Genomic DNA, 21,781 nt, shown 5'->3' with positions numbered 1-21,781 from the left:
CACCCTGGGCATACACTCCTCTTCCACTGGACAGAAGATTAAAAAAGGCTTGGAAGCATATAGCAACAGGCTTAAAGACAGCTTGTACCCCATTGTTATAAGACTATTAAAGGAGGACTCTTGACCTCTCAATCATTCTCATCTTGCATGTCTGCACTTTATATAGAACGTAGAATAGTACAGCACGTTACAGGCCCTTCGGCCCAAAATGTTGTGCCGACTCGCAAACCCTGCCTCCCATATAACCCCCCACCTTAAATTCCTCCATATACCTGTCTGGTAGTCTCTTTAAACTTCACTAGTGTACCTTTACACTAGTTGCACGTTACACTTTATTCAGCATTGTTATTGTACTACCACAATGCACTGTGTAACAAATTGATCTGTACTGACGGTACACAAGATAGCGCCTCAGTACGTGACACTAACAATAAGATAGCAATAGCAAAGCCCCCATTCATTAGTTTTGCAACACCATGACCACCCTGCACAAAAATCGACTTTTTAAAATTCTAATCGTGTTCTTTCTCGTAACAAAATTGTGTTTGTGCTTTTCTTGTGGTTACAGCTTACATGATGTCAAGTCCCATTACAACAGCTGCAAGCAAGTTTGTTAGAGCTGTGCATAAATGGACCCACACACATAACAACAAACTTGACCCAATCATTTCTTGGTCACGTTTATGGATATTGGCAAATTTATCTCCTATCTGTTTAACCACTAAATACATTTAATTTCCTCAGTTGCTTTACTGTGACCTAAACAGGTGTCTGAGTACAGGTCAGTAATTGTGATTGCTGAGTGAAACGTTCATGTAATTAGTGGATAAAAGCGCATCATAATTAGCTGGGGATCTGGTTACGATTGTGAACACATTCCGTTTTCAGGCCAGCTTTCAGGGGTAGGTAGAACCCCTAACACTGGAACGCTGCACAAAGAAACCCAGGTGAGGGGGTATAAACCCTCAGGAGGTACGACCACGAGACGTCAGCCCTGTTCTCACCTTCAAGCTGCCGTCAGCAGTGAGTCGCAGCCGATTGCAGGAGCCGCAGAAGTGTTCTGACATGGAAGTAATGAAGCCGATCTGGCCCTGGAAGTCGGGCACTTTGTAAGCCTGTGGGAAGAGAAGGTGAAGGTTGTACTTGGCTGACACCCCACCCACCCCAATTCTCTTCAGTCACACAGCACTCAAACAGGCTCCTTATTGTTGACTAAAGTTTTTTTTTGATCAGATTGACTGTATTATTTCATCTTTTATTTGGAATGATAAAAGACCAAGAATTAGTAAATATCACTTACAAAAATCGAAAAAGGATGGAGGTCTTGCTTCGCCTAATTTAAGAATATGTTACTGGGCTGTTAACATGTGATATATGTCCTTTTGGTTACACTGGGTTGATAAGAACGAGTGGCCAATTTGGGTAGACTTGGAATTGAAAGCTGTGAAACGAGTTTTATTTAACCTCGTTATTGGGAGCTGCTTTACCTATACAATTAGCTAAAGTTGCTAATTTAAATTTATACCCTGTGATTAAGCATTCTTTACAAATTTGGCTCCAGTACTCTTGTTAATTTTGGATAATAATAAGATTTGAAAGGAAAGAAAAACAGGCTCTTCGGCCCACCAAACCCGTGCTGACCAGTTTGCCCACCTACACTAATCCCAAGTCTGCTTTAGGACTATATACAGCAACATATACAAAATGCTGGAGCAGCACCCACCCTGCGAGTCCCTGCAGAATGCTTCATGTGTTACTATGGATTTCCAGCATCTGTAGAATCCTGTTTCTGTACCCTTCTACGCCCTCTCTATCTGAGTGTCTACAAGTCTCATACACTGAGTGATTGTAACGGTTCCAATCACCCCCTGGAACGGCGGAGGCTGAAGAGAGACTGATAGAAGTTTATAAAGTTACGACAAGTGTAGGTGATTTGTATTGTTCATCCCCAGGGCTTATCGAACATGCATTTAAAGTGGGAGGAGGAAAGTTCAACAGGAGATTGTGGGCAAGTGATTATTTTTTAAAAAAAAGTACAGTGTGATATGTATCTGGAATGCACTGCTGGGGGGGGGGGGGGGGGGGTGGGGTGCTGACGAACTTCAGAGGCTCAGACAGACATGTGAATAGGCAGAGAGTGGAGGGACATTGGCCAAGCGCAGGTAGAAGGGATTAGTAACAATTAGTTTAGCATGACATCATGGGTCAAAGGGCCTGTTTTGCTGCTGTACTCGTTATCTTCTATGATCTATTACAATACCAATCACTGTGTAAAATACTTGTCCAAACTTCATAAACCCCCCCCCTCACCCTAAACCTATGCCTACTTTTTTCCCCCTCAATACCGTTACCATGGGACTTGAACCTTCTTGGCTCTTTACTCATCCAAGTAGCGTGAGATCAGGATAAGGGAGGCAAGGGGCTGAACTGGACTGGCAATGGGGCTATGAAGAAGGAACATCACAAGAGAAGTTTAAAAACTGGTGACGTACACTCTGTGGCCACTTTATTACATATATCTGTACACCTACTCATTGATGCAAATATCTAATCAGCCATTTGTCTACTCGCACTGCACTTTCTGTAACAGTAACACTACATTCTGCTTCCCTTTATACCACCTCCATGTACGTGGGCATCATACAGAATTATCTGTCTGGATGGACTTCAAACAACTGGAAAGGTGGTCAGGAACCAGGTAGTGTTTTTAGATCAACTCCGAGTCATTTTGTCAAGCATCATGGTCATACAGGCCCTTCCGCCCATCAAGACCATACTGGTCAAACACCCATTTGCACTAATCCTACACTCAATACCATTCTTGTGCAGCAGTGGGTGAGGACTCACCTTGGCAGTTCCAGAGTCTTCTAGCGGTAGCTTCTGTAGCTCAGGCCACTTCTGCTTGATGGTGCTCAGCATCTCTTGGTAGCTCACCATCTTCTTGAAGTTCCATTTGTTGCCTGAAGGAAGAGCAGACATGAGCCGAAGCTGCACAGGGTGGGGTACTGGCGGCCTGAAACTCACAGCCTCAGCAGGATAGCTAAACCTCCGGTATACCCATCACGTAGACAGCCACCCTCCCCACCAAACCAAGCTGATGGTGAACCTGCACCTCCTTTCACCTGCTGGATTTCTACAGCACACTGCAGTCAACAGCCTTTTCTTGAAGTGCAGAAAATATAACAAACATTTTCCATACAGCAAACTCCCAGTCTCAGCAGGGATTATGCCCGGATAACGTGCCTTTACAATGCTGACCAATGGCAGATGGCCCAGATGTGCTGGTGTTGTACTAACTCCTTCAAATTAGGTCTTGGGATTTTTTTTTCCATCCACCATGAACAAAGACAAAGCTTTGGTTTAATAGCACAACGGTAGGCAATTGAGCAAATATCTCAGCACCAGAGACTCCATTCAATCCTGACCTTGGGTGCTGTCGGTATGGAGTTTGCATACTTTCCTTAATTGAGATCCTATCGACCTCCTCTTCAGGTACACCAAATGACTTGGCCTCCACAGTGATCTGTGGCAATGAATTCCGGAGGCTAAAGAAATTCCCATCTCTTTTCTAGAGGTACGTCCTCCCGTTCAGAGGCTGTGCCCTCCAGTCCTAAACTCTATCACTAAAGGAAACATTTTCTCCACGTTCACTCCTAGGCCTTTCAATATTCAATACATTTCAATGAGATTTCCCTCCCCACCCCCAATTTTTCTAAACTTCAGCAAGTACAGGCCCAAGGCATCAAATGCTCCTCATACATTAACCTTTCCATTCACAGGATAATTCTTTCTTAGACAACGGGCCCAAAATGCCTCTCAATACTCCAAGAGTGGCCTGACCACTGTCCTTTTGTGTTTTGCGTATTTAAGTCTGTTCAGATGCTTCCTAAATTCATTGATTCATCTGATTCCCCCAAACTCGATTTTAAATTGGTTCTGAATTATTCATTACTCTCCTCCAGCCCCATAGTGATCCCAAAACTCTTGCACTCCCTCACTTCCAGCCTGTCACACTTCCTGGAATTCAAGCACTCTGCTACTGTGGACAGTGGCTTCCATTTTCTGGGCCCAGAGCTCTGGAATTCCCTCCCCATAACTCTTATTCAGCACAAACCAGTGAAGCCAGAAGGGGCAAAGGTCAGGGAATCATTACATTTAATAACTTGTTCGTAATAATTTACACAGCAGGAGTGGTGGGAATTGGGAACAAGGGTGTCAAACAGCTGTTCCACAAATGGGCTTTAAGGTTTTTCAGCACAGGCAGGGGGAATGACCTCAGACAAGTTCAGGTGCATGAGAACCAGAGAAAATGTTTAACTTTGCTGGTAATAGGACAAGGTTGTAAACCTGGGTCACTCCTGCAAGCTACAGATCTTCAATGGCTGAGGAGAGACCAGATATTCTATAAAATTTTGAGGCATAGATAGGGCAGATCAAGTTTTTTCCCAGGTCGAAATATCAAATACAAGAGGGCAGGGCTTAAAAGGTGAGAGGCAAAAGTTTTAAGGGGATTTGTGAAGCAAATTTCTCTTGCTCTAAAACACACAGTGGTAGGTGCTGACAGTGGGATTAGTAGAAACTGATATGATAGCAATATTTAAGCAGCATTCAGATAAGAACTGGCAGGGAATGGTGGGATTGGTGTAGGCAGACGTGCAGTGTAAATTGACATCAGAGTCACACAGGCTTTGTGACTGAAGCGCTGCTGTTTGCTGTGAAGAAGTGCTCTGGCTCCCCCTGGGGCAGCGACTGCTCCAGCTGGTACTTTAACTGCGGGAGTGACAATTCAATTCAATATCCATCCTCCACCCTCAGCAAGGAAACTGAAGTGTGGAGAAAACCACTTCTCATTTCTGATCCCTGCTCAAATAATCCCAGGATAAACAAATGCAGTCCACATTTCTGTTCTCTCTTCAATTCCGGGAAAAATTAAACCTGGATCAAACTCCCACACTCCAAACTATTTCATGAAAAAATATCCAGTTCAGATTGATCTTCAATGATTCCAAGAAACAGAAGCTTGATTCCTCCTCTTGATTTCTCCTACACTATTACAGGAAAATTAGACAGTAGTTGGCATCTGGTTTCAACTTGAATATTCTGAGGAAAATTTCTAGTCCTCATTTCTCTCCAAAATAAAATTGAGAGATTGGGGACTAAATAACAGGGTGGCTACAGAGGATAGTCTTTTGGGAAATGGAGCCAAGGAACTGTAAGGGTAAAAAGACCCTGAGGGGAGTTATGTACAGACCCCCAAACAGTAGTAAGGATGTGGCCTACAAATTACAATGCGAGATAGGAAAATGCATGCCAAAAGGGCAATGTTACAATCTTCAATCTACAGGTAGATTGGGAAAATCAGGTTGGCGTTGGATTACAGGAGGGGAAATTTCTAAAGTGCCTACAAGATGGCTTCTTAAGCACTCCTGATTGAGCCCACTAGAAGATCGGCTATTCTAGATTGGGTGTTACGCAATGAATCAGAATTGATTAGAGAGATAAAAGAACCCTCAGGGGCAAGTGATCATAATATGATCGAATTCACCCTGAAATTTGAGATCAATTGAAGATAAAAGTCAGATGTTTTCAGTATTACAGTGGAGTAAAGGGAATTACAGAAGCATGGGAGCGGTGTTGGCCAGAATTGATTGGAAAAGAACATTGGCAAGGATGATGGCAGAGCAGCAATTGCTGGAATTTCTGGAAGCAATTTGGAAGGCTCAGGATATATACATTCCAAAGAGGAAGAAGTATTCTAAAGGAAAGATGACACAACCGTGGCTAACAGGAGAAGTCAGAGCTAACATAAAAGTCAAAGAGAGGGCATATAATAGAGCAAAGATTATTGACTGGGAAGTTAGAGGATCGGAAAATTTAAAAAAAAACTAAAAAGACATTAAGGTTTTAATGATGGAATATAAAAGTAAGCCACTCAATAATATTAGAGGATACCAAAAGTTTCTTCAGATGCACAAAGTGTAAAAGAAAGGCAAGAATGTGTTGCGTGTTGGACCACTAGAAAATGATGCTGGAGAGGTAGTAATGGGGGACAACGAAATATCGGACAAACTGAGCGAGTATTGTGCATCAGTCTTCACTGAGGAAGACATTAGCAGTATGGCGGAAGTGTGTAAAGTTACCGTAACTAGAGAGAAGGTTCTTGGAAAACTGAAAGGTCTGAAGGTAAGTAAGTCACCTGGACCAAATGGTGTACGCCCCAGAATTCTGAAAGAGGTAGTTGAAGAGATCATGAAGTCATTAGTAATGATCTTTCAAGAATCACTAGATTCTAGAATGGTTCTGGAAGACTGGAAATTGCAAAGGTCAATCCACTCTTCAAGAAGGGAGAGAGGCAGAAGAAAGGAAACTATAGGCCAGTTAGTCTGATCTTAGTGGTTGGGATGATGTTGGAGTTGATTATTAAGGATGACGTCTCAGGGTACTTGGAGGCACATGATAAAATAAGCTGCAGTCAACATGGTTTCCTCAAGGGAAAATCTTGCCAGACGAATCTGTTGGAATTCTTTGAAATAACAAGCAGGACAGACAAAGGAGAATCAGCTGATGATGTGTACTTGGATTTTCAGAAGGCCTTTGACAAGGTTCCACATCTTGAGGCTGCTTAACAAGGTACGATCTCATGGTATTGCAGAAAAGATTCTTACATGGATAAAGCAGTGGCAGATTGGCAGGGAGCTAAGAGTGGAAATAAAGGGAACCTTTTCTGACTTGCTACTGGTACTAGTGGTGTTCCACAGGGGTCTGTGTTGGAGTCAATTTGTTTTACATTATAGGTCAATGATTTTGATGACGGAATTGATGGCTTTGTTGAAAAGTTTGCAACAAAGCAGCAGGTAGTTTTGAGGAAGTAGGCTACAGAAGGATTTAGACAGATTAGGAGAATGGGCAAAGATATGACAGATGGAATACAGTGTCGAGAGGTACATGGCCATGCACACTGGTAGAAGAAATTAAAAGGTTGAATTAATAAATGGACAGAAAATACAAAAAAAAACTGAGACGCAAAGGGACTTGGGAGTCCTTGTGCAGGATTCTCCCACGTTAATTTGCAGGTTGAGTTGGTGGTGAGGAAGGCAAATGCAATGCTAGCTTTCATTTCAAGAAGACTGGAATACAAAAGCAAGGATGTGATGCTGAAACTTCACAAAGCACTGGTGAGGCCTCACTTCGAGTATCGTGAGCAGGTTTGCTCCCCTCGTCTCAGAAAGGATGTGGTGAAACTGGAGAGGCTTCAAAGGAGGCTCACAAAAATGATTCCAGGATTGAACGGCTTGTCATATGAAGAGCATTTGATGGTTCTGGGCCTGTATTCACTGGAATTCGGAAGAATGAGGGGTGACCTGATTGAAACTTATTGAATGGTGAAAGGCCTTGATAGAGTGGGTGTGGAGAGTTTGCTTCCTATGTGGGAGAGTCCAAGACCAGAGGACACAGCCTCGGAATTGAGGGCTGTCCTTGTCCTTTTAGAATGGAGATGAAGAGGAATTCCTTTAGCCACAGGGTGGTGGATCTGTGGAATTCTTTGCCCCAAGCAGCTGTGAAGGCCAAGTCTTATTATATTAAGGGAGAGATTGACAGATTCTTGAGTGGGCATGAAGAGATAAAGGAGATTGGGGCTGAGAGGAACACTGGATCAGCTATGATGTAATTGTGGAGCAGACTCGGTGGGCCAAAATGGCCTAATTCTTCTATATCTTATGGCCTTATGGGATAGATAACCTTTTAAAATACCCGTTAACACACAGACAAGGTAAAATCTTTCCACAGAGTGTCTCAGCGATTTTTGTTAAGAGTGGGGCAGAGATTCTTGACAAGGAAGTGGTTAATAGGTGGAGGTGGGTATGTGGAGCTGATCAGCCATAATCTTGTGAAACGGGGTAACCAGGCATCCATGCTTCTTGGTGCCTTGGTAAAAGCAGCCAAAATAATCACGAACCCCACCAACCCCGGAGATCTACTCTTCTACCTGCTCCCATTGGACAGTAGTTACAAAAGTCTTAAAGCAGGTACAGCCAGGCTCAAGGACCAGTTATGAGATTATTGAGCAGTGTCGCATCTCATTCTTGCTTTGCGCGCAATTGTCTGTGTGCACTACACTTTCTCTGTAATATTTTATTCTGCATTCTAAAGTCGTTTTCCGTTGCACTACCCTCAACGTACTGGTGTAATAAAATGATGTGTACGAATAGCATGCACAAAGTTTTCTCACTATACCTTGGTATACGCAACAATAAGAAAGCAATTTAGCAAGCTGCCAGTGTCGAATGGTGCTCTGCTATCTTTGTCTGTAAGCGCTCCGCTGGCAAGCTTCAGGGTGCTATCCAGTCTCAGCCCCGGGATGGCGAAAGGGGAGGCAGGGCCCAGGGGACCTGAAGGGTCAATTCATTAACCTGCCCCACCCTTGTACCCACCATCAAATGGCATGTACTCGATGAAACGCACGTCCAGGGGCTTGGTAGCAGTGAGATCCACGAAGTCCAGCAGCTCATCGTCGTTCAGACCCCTCATGACCACACAGTTCACCTGAGGGAAGAGTAGGAGGGGAAAGGTTATTTTTTTTTGTGGGAGGGGTGCATGGGGGAAGAATAGTGGAAATAACTTAGATTGATTATTCCATACCCCTAAGAAGGTTCTCACATACTGACACACAACAATCTCACTCCTTCCCTGTAATATTAAGGTCATAGTGATATAGAAACAGGCTATTCGGCCCATAATGACCGTGCTGAGCAGTGGCGATCCATCATATTAAGACCATTTCCTGGGACGTTGCCCATAGCTTTGTGGAATGAAGGAATCTGGCTGTTCAACTGGCTACGACTCTCTCCAGCAATGCAATCTAGATACTCACTACTTTATGGTGAGTAAACCTCCCCCCCCCCCCCATTCCCCACGAACGCACCCCAGATTCCACCACTCACCTACACACCAAGTACAATTCGGCCAACAATCTAATTATCAATCGTGCCTGGAGGGCTTGGGGCTGAGGTGGGAGCAAGAAGATTTAAAGGGGATCTGCTTACTCATTTGGGTTAGGGGTCAGCCCTTGACCCAGAGAGTGAGACATCTGCAAACATGCCAAGCTTTGGGTGAGAATCTACACTGTGCAGTGTAAAAAAAATTTAATGGGCTATTCTAACAAATGAGGGCATTCATTAGTTACCAGTCCCTGAAGAGGCTACGACAGTGGAGGCAGTGAGAGTTTTGAAGAGGTCGTAGAGGCTTCGAGGGCATATGGACAGGTTAAACAATGGGGAAGGACGCAAAGAGGCAGACAGCATAGAAACAGGCCCCTCAGACCTACCGACCAGAATTCCCATCTAATTTAGCCCCACTTGCCCACATTCAGCCCACCTAAACCTTTCCAATCCATGCACCTGTCCAAGTGACTTATAAAAGTTGTTAAAACCTGCCCCAGCTATTTCCTCTGGGAGCTCATTCCATTTATTCTAGGGCAGCATGGTAGTGTAGTGATTAGCATAACACTACGGTACAGGTGACGCTGGTTCAATTCCCACCGCTGCCTGTAAGGAGTTTTTCTTTCCCTGTGACCTTGTGGAATTACCTCCGGGTGCTCCAGTTCCCTCCTACAGTCCAAAGACGTGCCAGCTGGTCACTGTAAACTGTCCTGTGATTAGGCTAGGATTAAATTGGTGCACTGCCGGGTGGTGCAGCTCGAAGGCTGTGACAGCCTGCACTGCATCTCAATTTAAAAAAATATGGATGCCCCTGGGGTGAAAATGTGCCCCTCAGGTTCCTATTAAATCTACCCCCCACTCACCTTGACCTATGCCCTCTAGTTCTTGATTCCCCAAACCTGGGAAGAAGACTGCATTCATATTGTCAATGCTCCTCGTGGTTCTCCACACCTCTATAGGGACACCCCTCACTCTCTAATGCTTCAACGACTAAAGTCCAAGCCGCCCCCAACCTCTCGCTGTAAGCCCCCCCAGTTCTGTCAACATGCTTGTAAATCTTGTCCAAGTCAGGTGGAATACAGTACTGGGAAAAAAAGTGAGGTCATTGCACAGCAGATTTTAAAATGGCAGGTCACAGCTGGAGGGAGATGGAAAGGGAGTCCCTGTTCCTATCCTTTCATGGCCACGGGCACCGTGGGTGCTCGGAATGAGGTGTGAGATGGGCACAGGCAGGGAAAAGACTGACAATTACTCAATGGCTTAAAGCAGGGGTTCCCAACCTTTTTTATGCCATGGAACCCTATCATTACCAACGGGTGCAGACCCCAGGTTGGGAAACCCCAGATTTAATGGGAAATGAGGATTGAGGTCACTCAGGAACAGAACTAGCCCATTGGTTCAAATGTCATCTTTGTACATTGTAAGTACTGTAGATGCCAGATTATAAGCCGCTACTTTTTTCCCACGCTTTGAACAGCTTTGAACACTGCGGCCTTTAATACGGTGCGGCTAATGCATGGTTTTTTTTCATGCCGCCAAAAACATTTTGCCTCGTAACAGTAGACCAATAAAATTGATGAGTAGTTCACAGAGGTCCAATGAAATTGTACGATAAATCAAGCGCACTTTCACAATTAAATTATTGTAAATCAGTCATTTGTACTCACCCTCATCAACATGGAAAACACTCGAAGAAAAGCATTGTGCTGCCTTTATGGCAGTTATTTAGTTTATAATATTTTCGCTTAGTAATTCATTTGTTAGTATTTTCTAGTTAAAGTTAGAAGTGTCTTAACTATATTTGTTTTCTGTACTACATCCTGGGATGCTATGACATCACATCCGGTTTCGCTGCGTCTTGTGGGAAATACCGGTTTGCGATAAACGGAAAGGTGGGGGGGGAGCGCATTAGACCCGCGCGAGAACGCTGCTTTTAAGTTAAAGGCGATCAATAACTTTTCCTGGTAGGCTGCAGTATATATATATTTTTACCAGTCGTTAGGAGATATTGGAATGTTGTTCGTGCACTGTTCAGTAAAAAAGTATACGCAACGTAATTTGTGTGTTACCGATACGTATGTATATTTAAAAGTAGCCGTGTTACAAGCACGGTTCGAAAAAAAGCATTTGCAATATGTATTTGTTTATGTTACCATACGGATTTAATTAAAAGTTAAAAAATCCTCACATGTAATATCTTTCTGTGTAAATATCTCATATTACAACGTGGGACACCTGCGGCTTAAAATCCAGTGCGGCTTGTACAAGTACAAAATTGATTTTCTTTCTAAAATTAGAGCCTGCGGCTTTTAATCAGGTGCGCTCTGTAGTACGGAATCTACAGTATTTTTACTACTTTTCAAGATCAGAACAATACATTTATAGACAGTCATGATCATCAGATTATACAACATGTGATTAAACTAAATCCAGTTTCTATCATTATTCATTTTTAATATTTTATCCACAAAAACCTTGGTGCAAGGTGGAAGTTCACAGCACAACAACCCCAAAACCAACGGTGTCACACGAACCTTAACGGGGTTATAGCCCAGGTCGATGGCTTTGTTGATGCCTTCGATCACCTTGTGAAAACCTGAGGAGAGAGGCATGGAAACAGGGTCACAAGTGGCACTACCTGCTGCAGGCGACATTAGGGCTCCGAATGCTGCCCAGTGCCGGCCAGCGGAGGATGAGATCAGCAGGTCATAAAGGAGGCCCGGGAGATCGGGCACCTCGGAGGGGATGGTGTCGAGGGAAGGGTCGCCAGAGGAGGAGTGGGGGAGGGCAAACTCTCCAGAGCGAGGACCAGCTTAGAATGAGGATGGGTGGGGGTGCATGGGGAAGATGGGTGTCCTGGGTTGGGGCAAGAGGGAATGATTGAGTAATCCGGATGTAGGGGTACTGCAGATGCTGGAAATCCAAAGAGGGAGAGGGGGAGAGGGGGAGGGGGGGGAGGGGGAGAGGGAGAGGGAGAGGGAGAGGGAGACACACACACACACACACACACACACAAAATGCTGGAGGAACTTGGCAGGCCAGGCAACATCCGTGGAAAAAAGTACAGCCGGTGTTTCAGGCCGACACCTTGAAGTTTAAATCTTCCCTTCGACAGTCCTTATGAAGGACGTAGGGGTGACGGGGCAGGAAGCTGAAGTAACTGAGTGGATTGAAAGGATGGAGTAAACCCCAAGCACAAAACAGCAGTGAGCTTCCACGTGAAGGGGGCACTGTGGTATCACATTTCCACGTGGAGCCCAATCTAGAGGGCATAAGCTCAAGCCACAGCAAAAGATGTAGAGAGGACTTCAGGAAGAATTTCTTTTCACCCAAAGGGCTAGTTTGTCTTTGAAGTGCACTGCCTGATGGTGTGGTAGCGAATATACTCATATCACAGATAAAGACAGGATGCAGCAAGGGAATATGCCTTTCAGCCCAACAATTAACCATCGGGCTCCTGAACCAGTGTGGGTATCTCCATCACTGCAACACTGGACCGATCGCAGTCTATGAACTCTGTACAACTCATACTGTATTTATTTATTTATTATTAGTTTTTTTATTGCCTTTGCAAAGTTTGTCTTCTCTTGCACGCTGGCTGCTTGCCAATCTTCGTGCAGAGTTTCTCATCGATTCTATTGTATTCCTTTGTTCTACTGTGAATGCCTGCAAGAAAACGATCTCAGGGCAGTACATGCTGACATATATGCACTTCGATAACATAGTTATTTTGAGAACTCATCCCTGGAGACCAAATCACCTAAATGTGCTAGACCCATTTGCTCAAGTTTGGCCCATATTCTATCCATATCCCCAAATATCTTTTAAATGTTGTTATCATACTACTTTTGACAATTTAATTTGTTCCATATACTCACTACCATCTGCGTGTTACCTCTCAGGTCCCTTCTGTTTTCCTACATTCAATTCAGACCTATGCCTTCTAGCTTTGGTTTCCTCGACCCTGGGTGGCGGGGTGGAGATGTGACTCGAACAAAGGGGGTGTAAGGTGCTCCTTCACTCCGCTAGCCTGCAGGTCCCCCTTGGGCAAGGCGTAGCACCTGCCCAGCACCCCACCTACCACCCCCTCACGACCAGGGCTACGTGAAGCCTTGGGAGCAGGCGGTGGACGATGGTATGAGCCGCTGGTGCATATCGCAGGTCCTGGTTATGCGACCCCTGACGCCAGAGTGTTGCTAACGGCTGGGGTCACCAGTCTTGTTAAGACGCTGCCCAGAAGGCGGCAATGGCCAACCATTTCTGTAGAAAAATTTGGCAAGATCAATCACGGTCACGAGACCATGATCAGCACGAAATATGACACGGCACATGATGATGATAATCCTGGGGGAGAAAAGACCCGAGTTTATTCACCTTATCTGTGCTGCTCGTGATTTTTATAAATCTCTACAAGGTCACCCTTCAGCCTTTAATGCAAGTCCTAGCTTATCCAGTCTGTTCTTGTAACTCAGAACTTCCAGACCTGCCAACATCCTTGTGAAGTGTTATAACTGGGATGACATCCTTCCTATAGCACTGACCAGAAGTCATAGACAAGTACAGCAAAGAAACATGCCCGTTGGCCCATCTAGTCCATTTAAACTGCCTACTCCCATTGACCTACACTGGGACCATAGCCCTCCACGTCCGTGTACCCGTCCAAACTTTGCTTAAACGTTGAAATCGAGCTCACATGCACCACTTGCGCTGGCAGCTCATTCCACCCTCTGAGTGAAAATGTTTCCCCTCATGTTCCCCTTAAACTTTTTGCCTTTCACCATTAACCCATGATCTCTGGTTGTAGTCCCACCCAACCTCAGGTGCACACAATATTCCAAGCGAGGTCTCACCTTTGTCTTCTGCAACTGCATCCTGACATCCCGACTCTTGTACTCAACCCAGGCCAGCATGCCAAATGCTTTCTTCACCACTTTATCAATGTCACAACTTTCCAGGAACAATACACCTCCAGCCCTGGGCCACTCTTAACACTTAAGTGAACGAACAGTGAAATCACCAAGGTTGTGTATCAAATGATATAACTCAGATTGGTATAGATGGGTTCTTGTTCAGTACAGACATGGTGGACTTGTTGCACTATGACAAATTCAACTCTCTCCTCAGGGGAGATTGGCTGGATCAGCCAGGGTGTGTAGGGATTCCGGTTTAGTGCTGTTCACAAAGCAGAAAGTGAGATGTTGGATAAAGCTACAGATGACGAACAATCCTTCCATCATTGAGCTTACAGCACCACCTTGTGGCAATACTGTGCAACTGCAGCACAGTATGGGGCTAAAAGGCAGCTTTTCAAAGGCTGAGACAAAAACACAAAGGAGGGCTGAGCCTTCACACGGATATCCACAGCAACCAGTTCTGCACACAGACAGGCTGGCTACAGAACAATGGGCTCTGGGACTCAGTTACAAGGATAGAGAGTAATGGAGATGCTGACCAGTGTATGAACCCACAGAGGTTACTGCTAAGTAAAAGGGAGGGGGGAGGGGGTGGTAAAGAGAGCGTAACCGCATAGGAAGAGTCTTTTCTCTCTTGCAAACTGTATCAATGCCCACTTCTCTTTTATACACTGCTGGGATTCAGCTGTCACCAGTGACACTTATCGCCCACTGGAGACTCAACCAACATGTATATTGGTGATGTGGATAGACAGGTGGTAAAGGAGGCATTTGGTACGCTGTCTTCACTGGTCAGGACTTTGGGACATCTCCTTACAATGGTGGAGTACTGTAGCAGTTCTGGTTGTTCAGCTGTAGGAATGATACCAATAAACTGTACAGGATGCAGAAAAGATTTTACCAGGACTGGAAGGCTTGAGCTACAAGGCAAGGCTAATCTGGGACCTGGCTTTCCCCCGAGCACAAGCGGCTGAAAAGGGTGACCACAGAGGTATATAACATAAAAATCACAAGGTGGACAGTCACAGTTCCCCACCACTGCTGTCAAATCCTCAGCCCCACCATTCCTGCCCCAGAGTAGGGGAATCTAGATTGAGAAGGTACAGATTTAAGGTGAGAGGTCAGATTTAAACAGGACCTGAGGGGCAACTTGATCCACAGAGAAGATGGTGGGGATATGGAACGAAGCTGTGGATGCAGGTACCGTTACAATGTTTAAGACATTTAGACAGCTACACGGTTAGGAAAAGTTTTACAGGGATACAGGACAAATGGGACTATTTCAGGCAACCTGAGATGGACAAGGTAGTCCAAAAGGCCCGTTTCAATGCTGTATAACTAAGTCTACCCTCCTTCCTGTTTATTAACAGCTGCAACCTGTTTATGACAAAATAAACCGCTCCTTGGAAAGTGCGGATGCCACCAGCAGCACCCAGCCTGTTATTTGGGGGGAGGGAGGAGTAGAGAACAGAAATGCACAGGGAAGCCATGAAGGCTGACGGACGACCCTCACCTTTCCTTCGGGCAATGAACTCAAACTTGGCGGGGACCAGGGTATCCAGGCTGATGTTGAGAAGGTTGAGGCCAGCCTCCTTCAGTCTGGGCAGCAGCTTGGTCAGGTTGATGCCGTTAGTTGTAACAGCGAGCGTCTTCAGGTTTTCCAGCTGCCGCAGTCGACCTGTTCGAACGGGAGCGACACAAGTGGACTGAAAAAAACAGACTGCACCCAGATAACAGCTTTGCACAATACATCAGACCAAATAACTTAAAAAAAAGACAAATTGATGAAATGCCTGGGAACATGGAAGACACATTGTGTAACATACTTCGGACAGCAGAATTTGCTCTGCCAGGCCAGGAATCTTTGCTGCTCGGTCATACTTGCTTCATATAAGATGAAAGTACGGTTCAAGGGTTGTCATTTGCAAGGGGACAAGAAACAGAAATGAAGGGGGAGCCAATATTACTGCTTGTTGAGCGATTTTTCCAATGAGAAAGACATTCAGCTCACCGACATTCTTGCACGTGTAACAGAAGGAAAACCAACTATAACAGGATGCCAACGCAGCCTTATTCTTTAAAAAGTCTGTACTTAACATATTTACCATTCACTGCATAATTCACAAGCATCTTTTTGCAAAGAAACCTAAATGATCGGCCGCACAAATTAAATACTGTTACCACAGCGATCAAGATCAAGTCCCATGCTCCTCATTCTCAACTATTTTGAGAGCTTTGTAGTGAGAATGATGAAGGGTGAACACTTGCTGCTGCACACAGAGATCAGGCGGCTCTCAAAGGGAAAAAGCCTGAGACATGTTTATGTACGTTTTAAAACCGTGATAAAAATTCTTTGAAGACTCGCATGCTTCAATCAGTAATCAATTCAAAAATATTAGGCATGACATTGCTTATTTTTAGGAATTATTTACAAGATTTAATTAAATCAGTCTCAGTTGCAAGGAAATGATGTCGAAGTCAAATCAATCGTTGCCACGTTTCTGTCCAAGTTGACCCTATTTCAGTGGAACATTAGCCATCACGACCTATTGCAATTTCTGAGCCCCTCGATGTTGGAAGAGGAAGAAAGAATACCAGATGATGATCTTCAAGTACAACAGCTGCATGAAGACATGTCAGAGAGATGTCAGGATCTTCTCTCGAGCCGAATTCCAGACTGGGGGTAATAATAGTGATCTGTGTCTCACAGGCCGGCACCAGAGGTGAACGCTCACAAGGCATCAGGCCCTGATGGGCTCTGGACACCTGTGCCAACCAACTGGAGGGAGGGTTCAAGGACATCTTCAATCTCTCACAGCTGTAGTGGGAGGTTTCCCCTGCTACAAAATGGTGACAATCATACCAGTGCCCAAGAAGAGCAGGGTGAGCTGCCTCAACGACTATCACCCAGTGGCACTCACATCTACTGTCATGAGGTGCTTTGAGAGGTTGGTCATGGCCAGAATCAACTCCTGCCTGGGCAAGAACCAATTTGCCTATCACCACAATAAGTCTACAGTGGATGCAGTCCCACTGGCTCCTCACTTCACCTTGGATCCCCTAGAAAATACATCAGGCTATGTCGCCTACGTCAGGCTGCTGTTCATTGATTACGTCTCAGCAGTCAACACAATCCTACCCCCAGTTCTAATCAAAAAGCTTCAAATCCTGGGCCTCTGTTGCACCCTCTATAATTGGATCCTTGACCTCCTCACCGAGAGGACCACAATCTGTGCACATCATTAAAAAATATCACCTCCTCATTGACAATCGACACTGGCGCACCTCCGGGACGTGTGCTTAGCCCACTGCTCTACTCTCTCTACATCTGCGTGGCTAGGCACAGCTCGAATGGCATCTATAAATTTGCGGACGACGCAACGATGGTTGGCAGAATCTCAGAAGGTGACGAGGAGCCACAGAGGACCCAGATGAGCTGAGTGGAACACTCAACGTCAGTAAAATCAAGGGAATGATTACGGACTTCAGGGAGCAGAAGGTGAGGGATTAGCAGTGGAAAGGGGTGAGCAGTTTCAAGTTCCTGGGTACCAATACCTCTGAAGATCTATCCTGGGCACAAAATATTGATACATTTAGAAAGAAGGCACAACAGCGGCTATATATCATTAGGAGTTTAAAGAGAATTGGGTATGGCACCAAAAACACTATTTTCAATGGCGGGTACTGTGGACAGCATTGTATCTGGTTGCATCACTGTCTGGTACAAGATCAGAAAAAGCTACAGGGAGTTGTACGTTTAGACGTACACTATCCTCCCAGCCTGGAAGACACCTCCAAAAGGTGATGGAGAGAGGTTGGGCACGTTAGGACTTGACTCACTGGAGCGTTAGAGAATGAGAGGTGATCATGGAGGGTGAGTAAGTTGTCTTTTTCCCAGGGCTAGGTAAAAAGGTGTAGGTTCAGGGTGGGTGCAGGAAGATTTATTATGAAACCAAGAGGCAGTTTTTCCTTGCACCCAGACAGCGTTCTGTATGTGAAAGAGCTGTCAGCAGAAATGGCCGGGCAGGTTCAAATGTACTTGGAGACGGATAGGAAAGGGTTAAGAAGGTTATGGTCTAAACATGGGCGAATGAGACCAGGTTAGATTGTTGTCTTGATCAGCATGGAGCAGTTCCAAAGCAAGCCACACAGAAAAATGCTGGAGGAAGTCAGCAGGCCAGGCAATATCTATGGGAACGTGTAGACAAGTCATCAGGGCTGATGAAGGGTCTCAGCCTGAAACATCAACTGTTTATTCGTTACCACAGAAGCTGTCTGGCCTACTGAGTTCCTCCAGCATTTTGTGTGGGTTGCTTTGGATCACCAGCATCTGCAAATTCTCTCACGTTAGGTCTCGATTCCATACCGTACGACTCAAGATTCTGTATGGTAATAGTGACAGTGGGTCCTCAGTGTTAGTCCTTCCTTCCGAGACAGATCCTTGGAATGAAGGACGACCTGCCCTGCAGATTCTGGAGGTGACCATAAGGGTCTATATGGGAAATATTTTCCGAAACCCGTGGCGCAGGAAGAGTCCAAGAGGTGGGGTAGGTTGGGAGACGCTGTATCCCCCTTCACCACTCACACAGGGCTTGCAGTTGTGTAGCATGGGAACAAGCAACCCGGACTACTGTGTCCATGCTGAACAGCAAGTAGCCATCCTTATTCATCCCATCTTCCAACATTGTATGGGAACATCAATGCCTTTAAATGGAAAATTCCACGGAAGGTAGTGGATTTGGCCCAGTACATCATGGATAATCCCCTTCCAAACATTGAGCACATTTACACGAAACACTGTCGCAGGAAAGCAGCATCCATCAGAGATCCCCACCACACAGGCTCTTGACTGGTTGCTGCCAACAGGCTGAAGGTACAAGAGCCTCAGGATTCACGCCACCAGGTTCAAGAGCAGTTACTACTGCACAACCATCAGATGCTTGAACAAATGGGATAACTTCACTCACATGCCCATCCATTGAGATGTTCTCACAGCCAATCATTTCACTTTAAGGACTCTTTATCTCATGTTCTTGTAATTTATTGCTATGTATTTATACTTGCATTCGCAGTTTGTTGTCTTCTGCACTCTGGTTGATCTTTCATTGATCCTGTTATAGTTACTGTTCTATAGTTTTGCTGAGTATGCCCGCAGGAAAATGAATCTCAGGGTTGTATATGGTGACATACGTGTACTTTGATAATAAAACTTACTCTGGCCTGTAGCTTTCAATGCTTAGTGATTCAAGTGCTTATCTAGATATTTCTTAAATGTTGGCAACATCTCCTCCGCAACTCTCTCTGACAGTACACGCCAGGTTTTCACTTGGTGAGAAAGCTCTTCCCCTTCTCCCTGATCCCTTCCTATTTCAATCAGCTCCTGCTAGGACTCATTCCCAGAACTCCACCACCTACTTTCCAGATTCTACAGTGGCTTTTTGGCATCTAGAAAAGCTGCGCGCGGCTAAACCCAGACCGGGGGGGGGGGGGGGGGGGGGGGGTAGAGATAAACAACTCACGCCTGGAGCACACAGTGGAAACTGGGACACAAACCAGGAGGGATTATAGAGAGGGTGTATGTAATTACACCCACTGAACAAGCTGAACTCATCAACAACTGCAGCTTTCAGAAATCTAAAAGAAGAACAGAAAACCCTGGAGTTACTCAGCAAATCTGGTAATCCTATTACAGGAAGAACGTGGCGGTGTTGGAAAGAGTGCAGGAGAGGTTTAATCAGGATGCGGCCTCGATTGGAGGGTATGAGCTATAAGCAAGAAATTGGACAGACTGGGTTTGCTTTCATGATAGTGGAGAGTGACCCGATAGAAGTTTATAAAATTATGAAAGGCATAGGATAGGCAGTCAGAATCTTTTACCTTCGGTAGAAACGTCAAATACATGCATTTTAGGTACAGGGGATACAGGGAGGTAAGCATCTTTTATATCCATGTGAAGTGGGAGTTACTTTCAAGGACTCTTCGTCTCATGCTCTTGATATTTATTGCTTAGTTATTATTATTTCTTTCTTTCTTCTTGTATTTGCACAATTTGTTGTGTTCTGCACCCTGGCTGTACCCCCGACTGGTACGGTCTTTCATTGATTCCGTTATGGCTATTAGATTTATTGAGTATGCCTGCAAGAAAATGAATCTCAAGAGTTGTGTATTGTGTGACAATATATGTCCTTTGATAATAAATTTACTTTGGGGTTTAGGAGTGTGGAACAGACTGCTGGGTCAGTGGTAGAAGCAGATGGTGGTGTTAGGAATGAACGGAGATGATCAAGAACAGGCAGAAGAGATTTAGTTGAATTTGGCATCATGTTTGGCAGAAAACATTGTAGGTTGAATTGCCCCTTCCTATACTGTACTGTTCTACACAAGTCTAGTAGCATCTGTGGAAAGAGAAAGACGTGTCTCAAGACCCACACTCTGCATTTTCCCTGATCGCAAGCAGTTCAATGACACGGCTTTATCCCAAGACCAGCCAAAAGCGACCTGAGATCTAGTTATATTTGAATGGGGCAGAGGGTATCAGAGCTTCGCCATTGCCCCATCAGGGTCCCCAGGGGCTTTATCAACATCGGTAACAAGGCCTCTGCCCCAGCATCACGAGAAACCCAGTTTCACTTTCCCTCTGGTGCTTCTGACAGGCACCAAAAGGGAAAGGGAAACCCAGTGCTCAGGTGTTGTCAGGGCAACAGGAAATGAGGCAGCACTATTTAGGACCTGAGGACTGGTAGACATTTGGAGGATTCCTGGACCAAGGGGAGGAGGAACAAGCAAGTGGGATGGGCAGTACAGGCATCTGCTGGGAATAACTGGCAAGTGATCCTTCAATGGGTCACCCTTCACAGCCTGTCTGGTCAGCTGTCAAGAGCTTCCTACTACAGTTGTCATCTCTGCAGTGCTACCCCAATGCCATTTTTTAAACAAGCTGTCAACCTACTATAGAGCTCCCCAAGCATATATTTCCATAGAAAATCCTAATGGAAAACCTGGGAAGTTAAGTACTGTAGCAGGTTCTGTATAACCAGGTAACGGATAAAGACACTCAAACAACAGTGATAAAGATAAAAGACATCTAAAAGGCAGTTGGATGGGTACAAGAACGGGAAAGCTTTGGAGAGATAGAGATCAAACATGGGCAAATGGCACTAGCTTAGATTGGCACCTCAGTTGGTAAAGATGATTTGTGCCCAGAAGCCTGTTTATTCCTACTCCATAACTCTAAATCTCTGGACAAGCATTTGAATCACCAAGGCATAGAAGGATACAGATCAACTGCTGGCAAGTAGAAAGGGGATAAATAGATACTTGAAAGTTGGATGTGGAAGGCCAAAAGGCCCATTTCAATGCTGTGCAGCTATGAAACTGCAGCATGCGCCAGGCGAGTACAGCAAGATCCCACTAGCCAACAGGGCAGTCAGGAGCAGCTAAAGAGTTCTGCTGATGGAGTCCTCCAATGACAGTGCTGGAAGCTTTCCGTCCATCTTTTCCTATGCCACCAAAATGAAATTCGTGCAGAGAGAAGATTGGTTCAATTCCTGTCCATCAAGCTTGGTCATCGCTAAGTACTGCCAATGGGATCTATTATGTTGACCTGAGAAGGCAACTGAGGCTGTACCTACAAACTCCCTTTGAAGGAAACTTCTTCCACATGAAGTTGTTGTGGTACTGCACCCGGATCCGTGCCCTTAACTTCCAGTGACGCCCAAACATGCAAGGAATTGACTATCATTGAATTTGTAATGTTTTACTAGCAGTTAATGATGGCCCAACCACTAGTCTGGGAGGAGGTGATTGTTTCAATCCCCTGCCAGTCAAACCTGGCACCTGCGCTACGCTATCAAGATCAAATTTATGCAGAGAGATGACTGGTTCAGACCTTGCCAGTTGAGTTGGTGACAGCTGTACATAAACAAATCA

At 45.1% G+C, this 21,781-nt stretch overlaps 1 protein-coding gene across 7 annotated transcripts in view; it reads right to left on the bottom strand.

The window, feature by feature from the left end:
* Nucleotides 1-21,781, bottom strand: part of mocs1 (molybdenum cofactor synthesis 1) — an 84,001-nt gene that overhangs the window by 9,958 nt on the left and 52,262 nt on the right. For all 7 annotated transcript variants that reach the window (XM_073056041.1, XM_073056042.1, XM_073056044.1 and 4 more), the window contains exons 4-8: nucleotides 15,366-15,530; nucleotides 11,474-11,535; nucleotides 8,433-8,544; nucleotides 2,848-2,960; nucleotides 1,005-1,115 (exon numbers count right to left, since the gene is read on the bottom strand). In XM_073056041.1, coding sequence (XP_072912142.1) covers nucleotides 1,005-1,115; nucleotides 2,848-2,960; nucleotides 8,433-8,544; nucleotides 11,474-11,535; nucleotides 15,366-15,530 — 563 coding nt within the window. The remainder of the gene's footprint in view (nucleotides 1-1,004; nucleotides 1,116-2,847; nucleotides 2,961-8,432; nucleotides 8,545-11,473; nucleotides 11,536-15,365; nucleotides 15,531-21,781) is intronic.

Source organism: Hemitrygon akajei, chromosome 9 (genome assembly GCF_048418815.1).
Source record: "Hemitrygon akajei chromosome 9, sHemAka1.3, whole genome shotgun sequence".
Classification (NCBI taxonomy): domain Eukaryota; kingdom Metazoa; phylum Chordata; class Chondrichthyes; order Myliobatiformes; family Dasyatidae; genus Hemitrygon; species Hemitrygon akajei.
Note: the sequence above shows the minus strand (reverse complement) of the source record. Positions and strands in the feature narration are given on the sequence as shown.